Source organism: Opisthorchis viverrini (assembly GCF_000715545.1).
Source record: "Opisthorchis viverrini unplaced genomic scaffold opera_v5_456, whole genome shotgun sequence".
Lineage (NCBI taxonomy): Eukaryota > Metazoa > Platyhelminthes > Trematoda > Opisthorchiida > Opisthorchiidae > Opisthorchis > Opisthorchis viverrini.
The window spans coordinates 25364-37459 of NW_008752112.1; the positions used below are offsets into that span (position 1 = coordinate 25364).

The following is a 12096-nucleotide window of genomic DNA, read 5'->3' on the forward strand; positions in this document are numbered from 1 at the left end:
TCATGCTGTCGATGATGATGATGATGATAATGATGATGATTGCATTCACTCAGAACAGACCTATCTGGCTTTCCCATATATCGATACAAACGACCTGATAAACGTCTAAATCCCATTTTATTTAAACAAATCTTTTTGACAAAATAATTGTCACCATTCCAAGCTCAGAATTGTTGATCATTAGAACAGTCTATCTAGTGAGGTACTACGTTTCTCAGGATAATGACTCTAACGGGAGGGGGAAGATGAAGGCAGTTAGTCGTTGATAACATTCGTAGTAGTATAGATCGATTCAAGAGTCATAAATCATGGGTTTGTGCTTACCTTGACTGTAGATTGGCTAGTCTATTTTGTTTGCCTAAATCCATGTTGTCTATTGGCTACCGTTCGTAAAATGCCTGACCCGGGTTTTATTCTCTGTACTACTATGTGGGTTTCCCTACTACTCGACTGACATTTCCCAAAGCTAGACGGTACTTCGTCGGACTTTTTTCCTCTCAATCGATCTCTCACACACACGCACTTCTCAATCGAAAGTTACTTAGTGTGCACTGTTAACTAACAAGAAAGGGAAATATGCCGTTGGTTGTCCCCTGGAATGATCGATTCTCATATCCGATTATAAGTTTTGTGAAAATCAATGGTCTCACCCTGCCGGAAAGACTTGAAGCAGGTGATTCCTAACACCCTAACGCTATTTATAAGTGAACGGGATATGGGCTGTCTGTGGCAGTGAGTTGCTTCTTCCAAACCGTTTGAAATCGCGCAAAGTATGGTGGAAGAGGAAGAATCAGTGCGTGTGAAAAACTATCTGGCCAAGCTTCGTGATCCAGTCACGAATAGATTTCATTCGGTGACTGCTAGGGAATTTCTTGAATGTTGGCAACATTATGATAAAGACGGGAACGGTTATCTGGAAGGAGCTGAACTCGACGGATTCCTAAGAGAGTTCATTAGCAGCGTTATTCCGGGAGACATCGGTGACGAAGTTGTGTCGGAGATAGCTTTAGCACAGCTCAAATCGGAATTTATGGAAGCCTACGATGACAACGGTGATGGTCGGATCGATATTAATGAGCTCGCCCAAATTTTGCCAACTGATGAAACTTTTCTTGCGTTGTTCCAACATGAAGCTCCTTTGTCGTCGAGCGTGGAATTTATGCGTGTTTGGAGGCAATTCGATGAGGACAATAGTGGTTACATTGAACAGAATGAACTTCGAGGCTTTCTGAAGCACTTACTTGCTCGATCAAATGTGGAAATAACGGATGAGAAACTGGATGACTACACAAATACATTCTTGATCCTGTTCGATCGCGATGGTGACGGAAGATTACAGCTGAGCGAAATGGCTCGACTGCTCCCCGTGAAAGAGAACTACTTGGTAAAGCCGCTGTTCAAGAACACGAAGGGTATCGATGAACGTACGGTTGACAGAATATTCCGAAAATACGACACCGATGGAAATGGAATTTTGGAAGATGAGGAACTCTTAGGATTCCTGAAGGATTTGCTGGAGGCCGGGGGCGGGGAGTTCACTGAGAAACGAATGGAGGAAATGAAGAACTCTATACTTTCACAGTGGGATGTAAACCATGACGGGAAGATTGGTAAGGAGGAACTGACAGACCTTATTTTACATACAGTGCGTATAACACAGGAAGCAGAGGCCCTCACGCGTTACCAAGACTAATTCGAGCTAGTGTGAATTAGTTGCCTGTCTTTTGTTGAGTCCGTTTCTTCGCGATTTTTTCTTCACACTTTGACGCCCCAGCTGTCTCATTGTTATTCCTGGAGTTTATTGTACCCAATGCATAGAAACGCTGTTATACACAGTTCTCATACATTCACTGACACTTGATCGAGGACGGACAATAAATGGTTAGTTGAACACAGTTCGTTATATATTTGTAATGTACTACTCATAAGGTTGCTGAAAATCCGTTGACAGCCCACAACCGGTTTTGCCCTTTTCTGGGCTCATCAGGTAGGCGCAGTCCCCGGATTTCCGTCAACCTTATGTTCTATTTGAAATCCAGTTGCACGAAATTAGCGAATATACACTCAGTTTTTCGAGAGACTCACCTGGAACCCATCACCTGGAAACATCACAAACGAGAGGTTCAGCTGGGTTCCAGGTGAGTCTGTCGAAAAACCAAATTAGTTTGCAAATGAGTGGACATTCATTAACATAGTTCGTCAGTTTCACTGTGAGTGTTCAACTCCTTCAACCGAACCGTAAGTAGCTGTTGAAAGAAATTCGGTTGGAATTAGAGGTGCATTCGATTTCGTTTGAAGGGCTTTTGACGCACACGTTGTACCTAACTATTATTTGTTGGCAAATTCAGTTCTAGTGTAGTCGCACATTGTCGGCTGCTTAAGTGACTTGGCACAACCGCGCGAAAAAATGGATGAATTAACTTTCATGTCTTGATAGGAAGGCGAACATGCCCACGAACTTTCGCCTTTTTCAGACAGACAGACTGCTGTCCTCAAATTATTGTGCAACGGTCCTGTGAGGCACTGATGCCCAAACTTGCGACTCACTGCTCTCCTGGTTCCCTAATACGGCTACAGCTACCGTCACACATTCAGCTGGAGGCGTGCTAGTATTTTATTGTTGAACATGCTGTAGCGTGTGATCCCTTCAAAAAGAGACCCCTCTGAAACAAGCTCGGTACTTAGCGAAACAGAAGCAAACAAAATGTTCGTCGTGCAAGAGACTCGCCTGGAACCCAGCTGAATCTATCGTTTGTGATGTTTTCATGCAACTCAACGTGCTGCACCAGGCCGCCTCATGTTTCAGTCGGTACTACGATATTCGAGATATCGCGATACATGTGTGTACTGCGCCTACCAGAAGAGCTGGGTGAATGGCGAAACCGGTCGTGGTCGGTCGATGAATTTTCAGTAAACTTATAAGTAGTGCAAGGTTCAATACTTCTTTTCCAGCTGCGGTCTGACTTAGAGAAGAACGACGCTTCATGTGATGAGCAGCAATGGTACTTAAAAATTAACCGATAAATATATGACTTGCAGTTACTCAAGAAAGACACAATGTCTCCAGATAGAATAATTGAGTCTCATTTTGAAATTAGGAAAACCGTTTCCTCTAAGTGGGCGCTGAAAACAGTATTCAATCTACGATTACAGATAACATGTATTAATGTATTTGTCTGTACAGCCTGAATCCCAACTCACCTGTTAACTCTTCTTACATGTTTGTTACTACTAGTTAAATACTAATATCCCAGCTCCAAAAAAACTTCCGGTGCCCAACTGCCAAGCCACTGGAACGAACTACGAGGGATCTGAGATACTGTCAGGCTGCCCAAGCCTGGACAGGAGCGGTCAAGATGAAGAGACTGAGTTATAACCACGCACCCCACCCCTGGCCAGTAAATCCGCGCGCCTGAGCGATCTCGGACTTATTTGAAAACACGTGTTAGCACAAGGTTTTAACCATAAACTTTATTGCAACGCCGATGTCTTTAAAATCCAGAGACTCGGTCAGAAATACCTGGTGATTTTTCCTTCTGAAATTTTTGTGACATGCACTCATAAGTTCTTCCATGTCTGCGATAGCAAGAGAGCACGTAGCACGGTTGGACAGAGGAAAACCACAGATGCACTTGGCTAACAACTTAGTCTAGTTAGATATCCTGTTTGATATCGTCGTAACCAATTATTTTCGACCGAATTTTGATCAACTAGGTATTGTTCTTTACAAGATTGTAGCAAATTCATTGTGGTAACTTGCTTTGTGGAAGAACTTGGGAGGAATCGAAAGGGATTAGAGATCCTTTCATGTTGATCAGTAATCAGCGTTTGTAAAGGGTTTCCAGGTCTGTTTGACTTTAGATCTGGGCGAAAACGCAGTAAGTAAAACTACTCAAAAATATTGCTGAAACAGGCTGTGGGTTGTCGAAGAGTTTTCAGGAAATCTGAGACTAGTTTCATTTATAAAAACATGCTGCGATATCTCGAATATCGTACCAACTGAAACATGAGGCAGCCTTTGCTCGGCGCATTTAGTTGAAAAACATCATGAACGGGAAACTCACTTGAGTCCACCGCGAAAACAAAATTGATTTGCCAATGAGTGTGTTTGTCGCAGTAGATGAAATTTCTGTTGTTTTGGTTTTACAGAAGTACTACTCAATTAGCAAACAACTGGTTTGTTTAAATACGCAAATCCATTGTATCAAGGGGAGAAGAACGTGGACATTGTCTTACATGATAATGCAGAGACGGCTGTCTGAATTTTCACAAAATGCAAACCACGCTAATTACTTATAGATAGCGATTCACCGCTTATTCTCGGTCGCTTCCAGTTCCGCTCTACTCCGCCGTGCTTATATTTTACAGCAGGTCTAGCATACCAGGTTTCTAACCTTAAGCAGCATTAACATCTAACACCAAAGATAATTAGTGGTGGATCACCCTGTTTGGCAATTCGCTTCCTCATCCTCGGTCGCGCTAGTGTACAGTTGACTAGGTACTTTTTCCTTATCTGCTTATTTATATAGTTTTCGAAGTATGTAGATAAAGTAAGGTAAGCACTGACAATACCTCCTGAACTGGAAGTGCACACTGGTCGTATGAATAACCCCCTTTCGCATGGATAGAATATCCGTCTTTCACGCGCAAGATGAGTGACCTCGCAATTCTCCTCTGCATTGCTGACACTGTAATTGAAAACAACGAACAATGGAAGCAAAAAGGGTACTTCCTCCTAAACAGCACAGTATATCGTGCTAAACAGATTACTACAACCGATTGTTTCGTTCTTCTTGTTGCACGTAGCGAAGTAAGGGTTGCGCACTCAGCTCATTATGTTCCACCGATAACTTCATTATGATAACTCTGATGTTCAGATTTCTTTCAAAAGGAACATCTTCGGCGTGCTCATAACAATATCAGTGCAACATAACCGCTGTTACTAACTCTTTTCAAGCTGAGCACCAGCCATAAAGTCAAAATATTCCCTCGATGGAAGCGTATCCTTGTGGTGCGGAATGCTTTTAACCCTTCGAAATAAGAGATATGGTGTATTCGAGTGTTTTGAGTGCTTTTCACGTGCACGACGGAAGCCATATCTCGCACCTTTAGAGGACAACTATCTAGGAAGAGTCACGGATAAAAGTATCAGTCAACTGCCCCAAGAGCTCATACTGTTAACAACAGTAAAACAAAACAACCTTTATGAGCATATTAAGGGATAGTTGGCTACCGAGATGTTAGTAAGAAAGCTGAATAATGCTATAAAGAAACGCGCCAACAGTGTCTAACTGTTGTATAGCATCAAATGTCACCACTTTTAACAATAACAGTTGGAGTTCGAATGTAGTTACCCATCTTAGAAAACAGACAACAGCAATACAAGGGAACCGGTTAGTAGCCAGGACAGACATTCAGTTGTCAGGTCAAACACCAGTCGACACTTAACGACCTACTATGTACACTTGTTACTAGATTCTGCAGCGAAACTGAGCAATCGTCTGGTTTCCATGGTGCGAGTTTTGTGATTAACTCTAAAGAACTAGCCAAGTCAAAGCGCCCATCATTATGTCAAAACACTCACAGACATACGCACTTACACTTACAGACAATAATGTCAAACGTATACTGTGATAGCTCACTTGTTACTCTGGATATGGCTTTTCCTCTCCGACAGGGATTAATTCATTCTTGAAACCGGAAGAGGGTAGGTTTTTCTTTGACTCTGGAACACTCCTGTCTCGGGAAGATTGTGGTGGAAAACATATTGCGTGCTAAAATTGCCTTCCTGATGGAGGCATTCCCCGTTTGGCGGAGTTACTCGTGGGCAGATTATTTTCGTCTAATACTGAACCTTCTTTGAGATACGATAGCGCTCCTTTAATCGACATGTGTGCATTCAGTGCTACAGTGCACTTTGACGTCTTTCAGAAATAATGTTAGTGAGCGACAATGATATCACAGGTTTGGGCTTTGGAAGTGTTGCGATAAAACTGTATATGAATGTTGAATGACTCGAATTCAGCAGAGTGACAGTTAGAAGGCTGCACCTACAAAGTTATCCGACTGTGTGCTCGTGATCAATGTAAATGACGCCACCGTGCATTTGTGGAAAAATTGCCCACTGATATACGACACTACGTGCAACAATTGCGTGCTATTTAGACTTGTCCATCATTCCTTGAAGCGGACGAACTAAGCAATCAAGCAACGTTGAGAAAACTGTCCTCCCTTTCTCAGGACAGATTACGAACCGCAGTTCTCGATACTTCATGGGAACGGCCCCATGTCCATGGGCCGCCAACGCAAGGTCATCCAAATCGCATATGATCCGGAATTTCGGTAAACCACTTTATTGATGGGCGAGATAGCTCAAGTGGTTAGAGTGCGAAGTTACTGAACGGAAGGGTCCTGGTTCGAACCCGACCTCTGCCTCTTGACTTCCCCTGTTTAGGAAGCGCATAGCTGTCGTGCCTCCTTCGTGTGGCACGACAGCTAGGCACCGAAAGAGTTCTACAGCTGAATATTTTTTTAAAAAAATTATGAGAAGTTTCAGAAATTCTAATCAAGGTTTCGTCCTTTATGTGTAGTCAATTTGTACTAAGTTAATCACAATATTGATTGGTCGTTCGAACTTCTACCAATCGGTAGGTCGCGGATTTCATACTCGTCAAATGCTTGCCCAGCTGGTGAGCCCCAGTACAGATGAAACAGCTATCCAGTGCTTCTCGATTTTTCAGCACAGCTTGGCCGCAGTAGGAAGAAAACCTCAATCTAAAAGCCGCGCGGCTCCTCACACTACCAACAATCTATAAGTAGTCCATAGGAAAAATAACCTTACGAGTGAAATTTCCAACTGAGACGTCAACGTGCGACTACATGATGTGGACTCCACAAACAAACGAGTGGAGCTAAATCCCGTCTAACTGTCCTCTTATGGCCCAACGGTTAAGTGTTCAGTCTGCTGACTGGGAGGTTGCTGTTCGAAACTAACAGTGAAAAAAGGCTCTCGCTGCGGAAGTGCCTATCAGGGAAACACCAACTGAACAGTTACGAGGCTGGGAGGTTGCTGTTCGAAACTAACCGTGAAGAGAAGAAGGCTCTCGCTGCGGAAGTGTCTACCAGGGAAACACCAACTGAACAGTTACGGACTATTGGATAGGGAAGCAAAACTCTCATATGCATCTTGTTTATGAAAACAGTATATCCGACTTCTTCTCGAACAGGTCTTCCTGAACTTTCCTGGATATTCATAGACTATCACTCAAACGCAAACGAATGCTAAAAGCGATTCTACAAATTACGTAACAAATCTCACTATTCAATAGACACGAAACGGATTTACGAGAAAACCACATACTACTAGTATGCCTCGTCAGCATCAGCAGTATGCACCGTTACACTCGTAGTTTCGTGATATATGCAGTGCTAATTTGACAATGAGGATAAAATAGTTGTATGATGCCCATGAAAGTTTCTCCACAGCCTTCGAAAAGACTGCAATGTCTCTTGACATGCTAATTGCAGAGCTCTGAATTCAACATCCGTGAAATGTACCGGTCGTGTATTTTAGTCCGAAAATTCAGGTGGAACACGCATAAGATAGCATGCTACGTAGATTTTCGCATTCAAAGACAACACATTTCCTTAAGCTTGCATTCTGAAGTTGTCAACCACGAGTCAACAGAGCAGTCAAACAAGTTTGCGCGTTGGAACTGTGCAGCGGGACATGCATTTTTGGAGCACATTTTATTGATTGTTGGCATTGCACCCCATGATGTAGAACTTCTACACCAACGATTTCCGCTTGTTTGGGAACTGGCGAGTGCTAACTTGCCACAATCATTCCGAGGTGCCTACACCTCCAGACATTCACTCAGGCAATCTGGGTAGAAACTGACAACAAGAACGCCACTGACATCGGTTGGCAGCTATCTTGCAGTGTCTCCAACCAGGCACAGGGAGGATCACCAAGTCCCCATCCTGGAAGGTGAGTGGCACCGACAGCACCCAAGCTTTTCGTGATCTTCTCCACACTCCTCTGCCAAATCACGGGTTGGCCACCTTATTGCTTACGCCACTCTGAAGTGGGCATGGAGAACAGCACTCTCTTCGGCAAGCGACGGTCCGGCATACGCAACACATGACCGAAACTGGTGTTGGTCTCAGGTAATAGACTCGTAGGCTTTCTCAGACAGCGATTCACAGATGAATTGATGAGAACAGATCTACCCAAAATTCCAGACTGTTGACAGCGGTTTCTGCGACCTATTGTGCGGTGCAGCGCTTCAGGTTTCAGTGGAGCCAACCTCCTAGTCATCGAGTCATTTCTTATCCGGATCCAAGCATAGGATATGTAACAGTGGCCGATGATGATGGAGCCTTTTTGGAGGAAGATACATCTTAAGGGGTTATTTCAGAGTACACAATGAATAGTTTTCGTACGCTGCTAAGAGCAATGTCCGGGTGGTTACTGAAATGCCAGTTAGGGAAAGCCTATATCTTTGAAATATTCAACATAAACTGGTCCCCAGCAAGCAAAAAAACAGGCAGTCTAGATGTGGATTGCTCGTTATGAGGTTGGGCTATTGTACCCAGTGCTTCGCTTATCATGACCGGTTAGAAACGCAATGCAGTGAAAAGAACGATAATGTCCAGAGCCATTGAAATGCACTCGAATGACGTTAACGTTGCACAAAAGGTAAACAGTTCCGATATCCATACATTCACCATTCTCAGTAGGAACTGAAATGCAGCTCGCTAGGAAAGCGAATAGATAAGACTGGAAATATAAGACATCGCTAAGGCGCACACAAAAGGACACTCCTAAGCAACAAAAGAAAGTAAGTCCCGTACTGCTAACTATTCATCGGCAGCGGCTGGGAAAGTCACCTCCAGGATAAATGAAATCTTTCCTCAGATATTATCATAAACGGAGGCAAAAAAGCCGCAGTTAATTCTTTGGTCCTGGGGGAAATACATAATGAGGATCGGCGGAGAATACAATTGGGCAGGTCTGACTGTACACGATGTTAGGTATTATCATAAACGGAGGCAAAAAAAGCCGCAATTAATTCTTTGGTCCTGGAGAAAATACATAATGAGGATCGGCGGAGAATATAATTGGGCAGGTCTGACTGTACACGACGTTACAATAGGAACAATCGTCAGTGATAACCACACACGGCCCAGCAATCGAGGCTGTAAAACTACTCCGGATGTCATCCACAGTAACAAGGATGACCTGCTGATTGAACCGACTAATTGAGTGGCGGAATTTCATCTCAGTTCGATGTATTCGCTCACAAAAGGGGTGCGATGGTCGTCATAACGATAACTAACACTCCCCGTGATATAGATAGGTTCATCAGTTGTGGGTCTTTAGCTGCCGACAGATGCTATCACTGTATCGAATGTCATCAGCTGACAAATGGGCTAACTGGATAATGTAATGCCCTAGTAAGGCGGTTGATTCGCTTATACCCAATCTCTACAGGACCACGCCCACTTTTACGGTGAAGGCTTGTTCCCCGTGAATTTGCAGCAACAGATGAACAGGGGTAATAGAAATTAATGCAGAGGGATTATGAGAAACACGCATACGGTTGAAAACAGCTCGATTACGCCCGAAAATCGAAGACTTGAAAGCGAATGTAAACCAAGGTTCAATGGGTAGCGCTGACGGGCAAATCACAGTGCCCACAGGAAAACACCCACGCAGTAAATCAAAACTACTTGCACTGTACCGAGTAGTGTATAAAACATCCACGAACTATCAGCCAGAAAGCGAAAAAAAGCAAATTATTTGATTTTTTGTAAAATATGCATCCTGACCGGTGAATTGTACACTTCCGAAAAATAAGGAATATAAAAAGACCGAAAGAGTGAACAAAGATAAGGATACTTCTCGGTAAGAGAGCCTAAGGCATCCGATTTACAAGAGCGTGGCTCCAGAATGGTGCGATTAGCAACCGATGTCCACTTATCAGATTGCGCTACGTATAGCTCTTCACGAGTTCCAGGTGTCGAATCTCGATCCATGATAAAATCACAGCGCTCGGCTCCTCCGGATAAAAATCGATCCGGTTCTTCTAGATTTTCCACATTGAAGTGACTGCCATCAACACGAGTAGAATCAACAACACGTGCCTCCGACCCAACAGGTTTATACTGTCCGGGTAACTGACCAGAAAAGTTTGAGGGTAAGTAACCTACATCCCATTGTTCTCCGCCCTGTGGTAGCAAAAATCGACTGGGGAAGTAGTGCCAATCACGACCTAGACATAGTATGGACTTTGTGTCAGAAACCTGATTGGGAAGATGACGAATCAAATAGACTGGGGCGTTATACCAACGGACAAGTGCAGCTATGCGAGAAAAACTGAGCAAGAGGAACAAAACAACAGTAATACCAGAAACTATGGTACAAAAATATTTGCCTATGTTCCTGCATCGTCGGACATTGGAAATCAGTTGGTTCATATCCCACATTAAAAGGGCCGCACCCAAAACTAGAAACGGGTAGCATGGGTATAGAAATCGTTCTTCTTTGTGTGGTTGGACAAAAAACACCACGTTCCATGTTAAAAGAGGTAGGAAACAAGAAAAGTAGATATCTCGTCTTGCAAGAGTTCTTGCAGGAACGTTCCGCAACTGTCCACGACTATCTCGTCGTGAGAAAAACCAGATGAACAGCGAGTAAAGTGAAAACAACGCAAAACAACAACTCAATGGGACAAGTACGTTAAAGTTGAGAAGGTAGTTTTTCACATAAAAAGAGGCCGGTTCAACTCCGTATAAAACAGAAGCGCTGCCAGAAACATTGGTGGCTTGGGAAAACACATTGTAATGCACAATATTCCACGGCGCTAGCACTACCCGCCCGAAATAAAACGAGTCGACCAGAATCATGGGAACAATAAAGACTACAGCCCAGAAGATCGACGACGCAAGTAGCTGGGTAAACCGTCTGATGAGCATCATATGTAGTGCGAGTGGTAGACCCAACAAAGCAGCGAAAGGCCAAAGCACAATACCCATGAATGCTGTGCATCCGACTGCCAGTGTGAAGTTTCCGTTAAGCCACATAGCAAGCATGAAGGTAGCAACAGTGGCAGCAATCCCACTGGGTACAAGACTAGTCGAATACAAAAAGTGACCGGGCGAGAGGCAAAGAAAACCGACGAAAAGGAGGGGGAAAGGGATCCCAAAAGCCGACTGATTGTGACTCGTTGTGAGTTTCTGCAAAACCGACGCCAAGATTGTGACCGCCAACGTGCACAAGAAAGCCAAGTGCAGACGAACAAACAGAAAAGCAAGCCATGTGGGGCTTCCAAGTTGCACAGCTATAAAGGCCGGCCAACCAAACACCCAAAGGTAGAAGAACGATCTTAGTCCATATACAGGTGAATATTCCCAGGTCTGAAATCCACCACCTTCACCCAAAGTGACCAGAAAGTGCAACGGTTCCCAGTAGTTGTACACCTCGTCACAATCATTGAGGACGTTGAACAACACACTGAATAGGGCAAAAGTCAACGCAATTTTAAAGGACAACCAAACGTAAGATGGTGCGGCATGTTGTTTCTTGATCGTAGATGTCTCCGGAGTGGGCATTTGTCGCTGCAAAATAAAAACAACGAGATTGAGTAGGTCTTGAATGAGTTAGATGAGCTCGTCAAAACGAATTAACAGGCCTCGCTGAAAATGAATTTAACAGAAAACTAAACAGGTTTTATTGCGGCAGGCCTGTCAATTGTGTTCTTCTGCCACATGCATTCAACAGGCCGGAGACAGGAAACAGTTGTTAAGAAAAAAAGAGGGTTGACGGCATGACTATGGCGCACACTCCCACCCAACGAGTCTTTGGGTTAGAGAAGCTGTTTTAACCAAGCTGATTAATGGGTAGAGATTGGCTCAGCTACAGCATCCTTTCAGTGCCTAACTGCCGTGCCACAAGAAGGAAGCACGGGGGCTAGGATACTGCCAGGTTGCCAAAACCTAGATAGGGGAAGTCGAGAGGTGGAGGTCGAGTTCGAACCACGGACATTCCGGTCATTAAATTCGCGCTCTAACCACTTGGGCCATCTCGCCCCC

The 12096-nt window shown here is 44.0% G+C and overlaps 2 protein-coding genes across 2 annotated transcripts; one reads left to right on the top strand and one right to left on the bottom strand.

Moving 5' to 3' along the window:
- Positions 1–772: 772 nt before the first annotated feature.
- Positions 773–1693, top strand: T265_11151 (hypothetical protein; the record flags this gene model as incomplete). The annotated part of the gene is made up of 1 exon (XM_009177733.1): positions 773–1693. One exon carries the CDS (start codon positions 773–775, stop codon positions 1691–1693), a length of 921 nt encoding a protein of 306 aa, XP_009175997.1.
- Positions 1694–9801: 8108 nt separating this feature from the next.
- T265_11152 (hypothetical protein) lies at positions 9802–11616 on the bottom strand (the record flags this gene model as incomplete). The annotated part of the gene is made up of 1 exon (XM_009177734.1): positions 9802–11616. The coding sequence occupies one exon, from the start codon at positions 11614–11616 to the stop codon at positions 9802–9804; it is 1815 nt and encodes a 604-aa protein (XP_009175998.1).
- Positions 11617–12096: the final 480 nt, after the last annotated feature.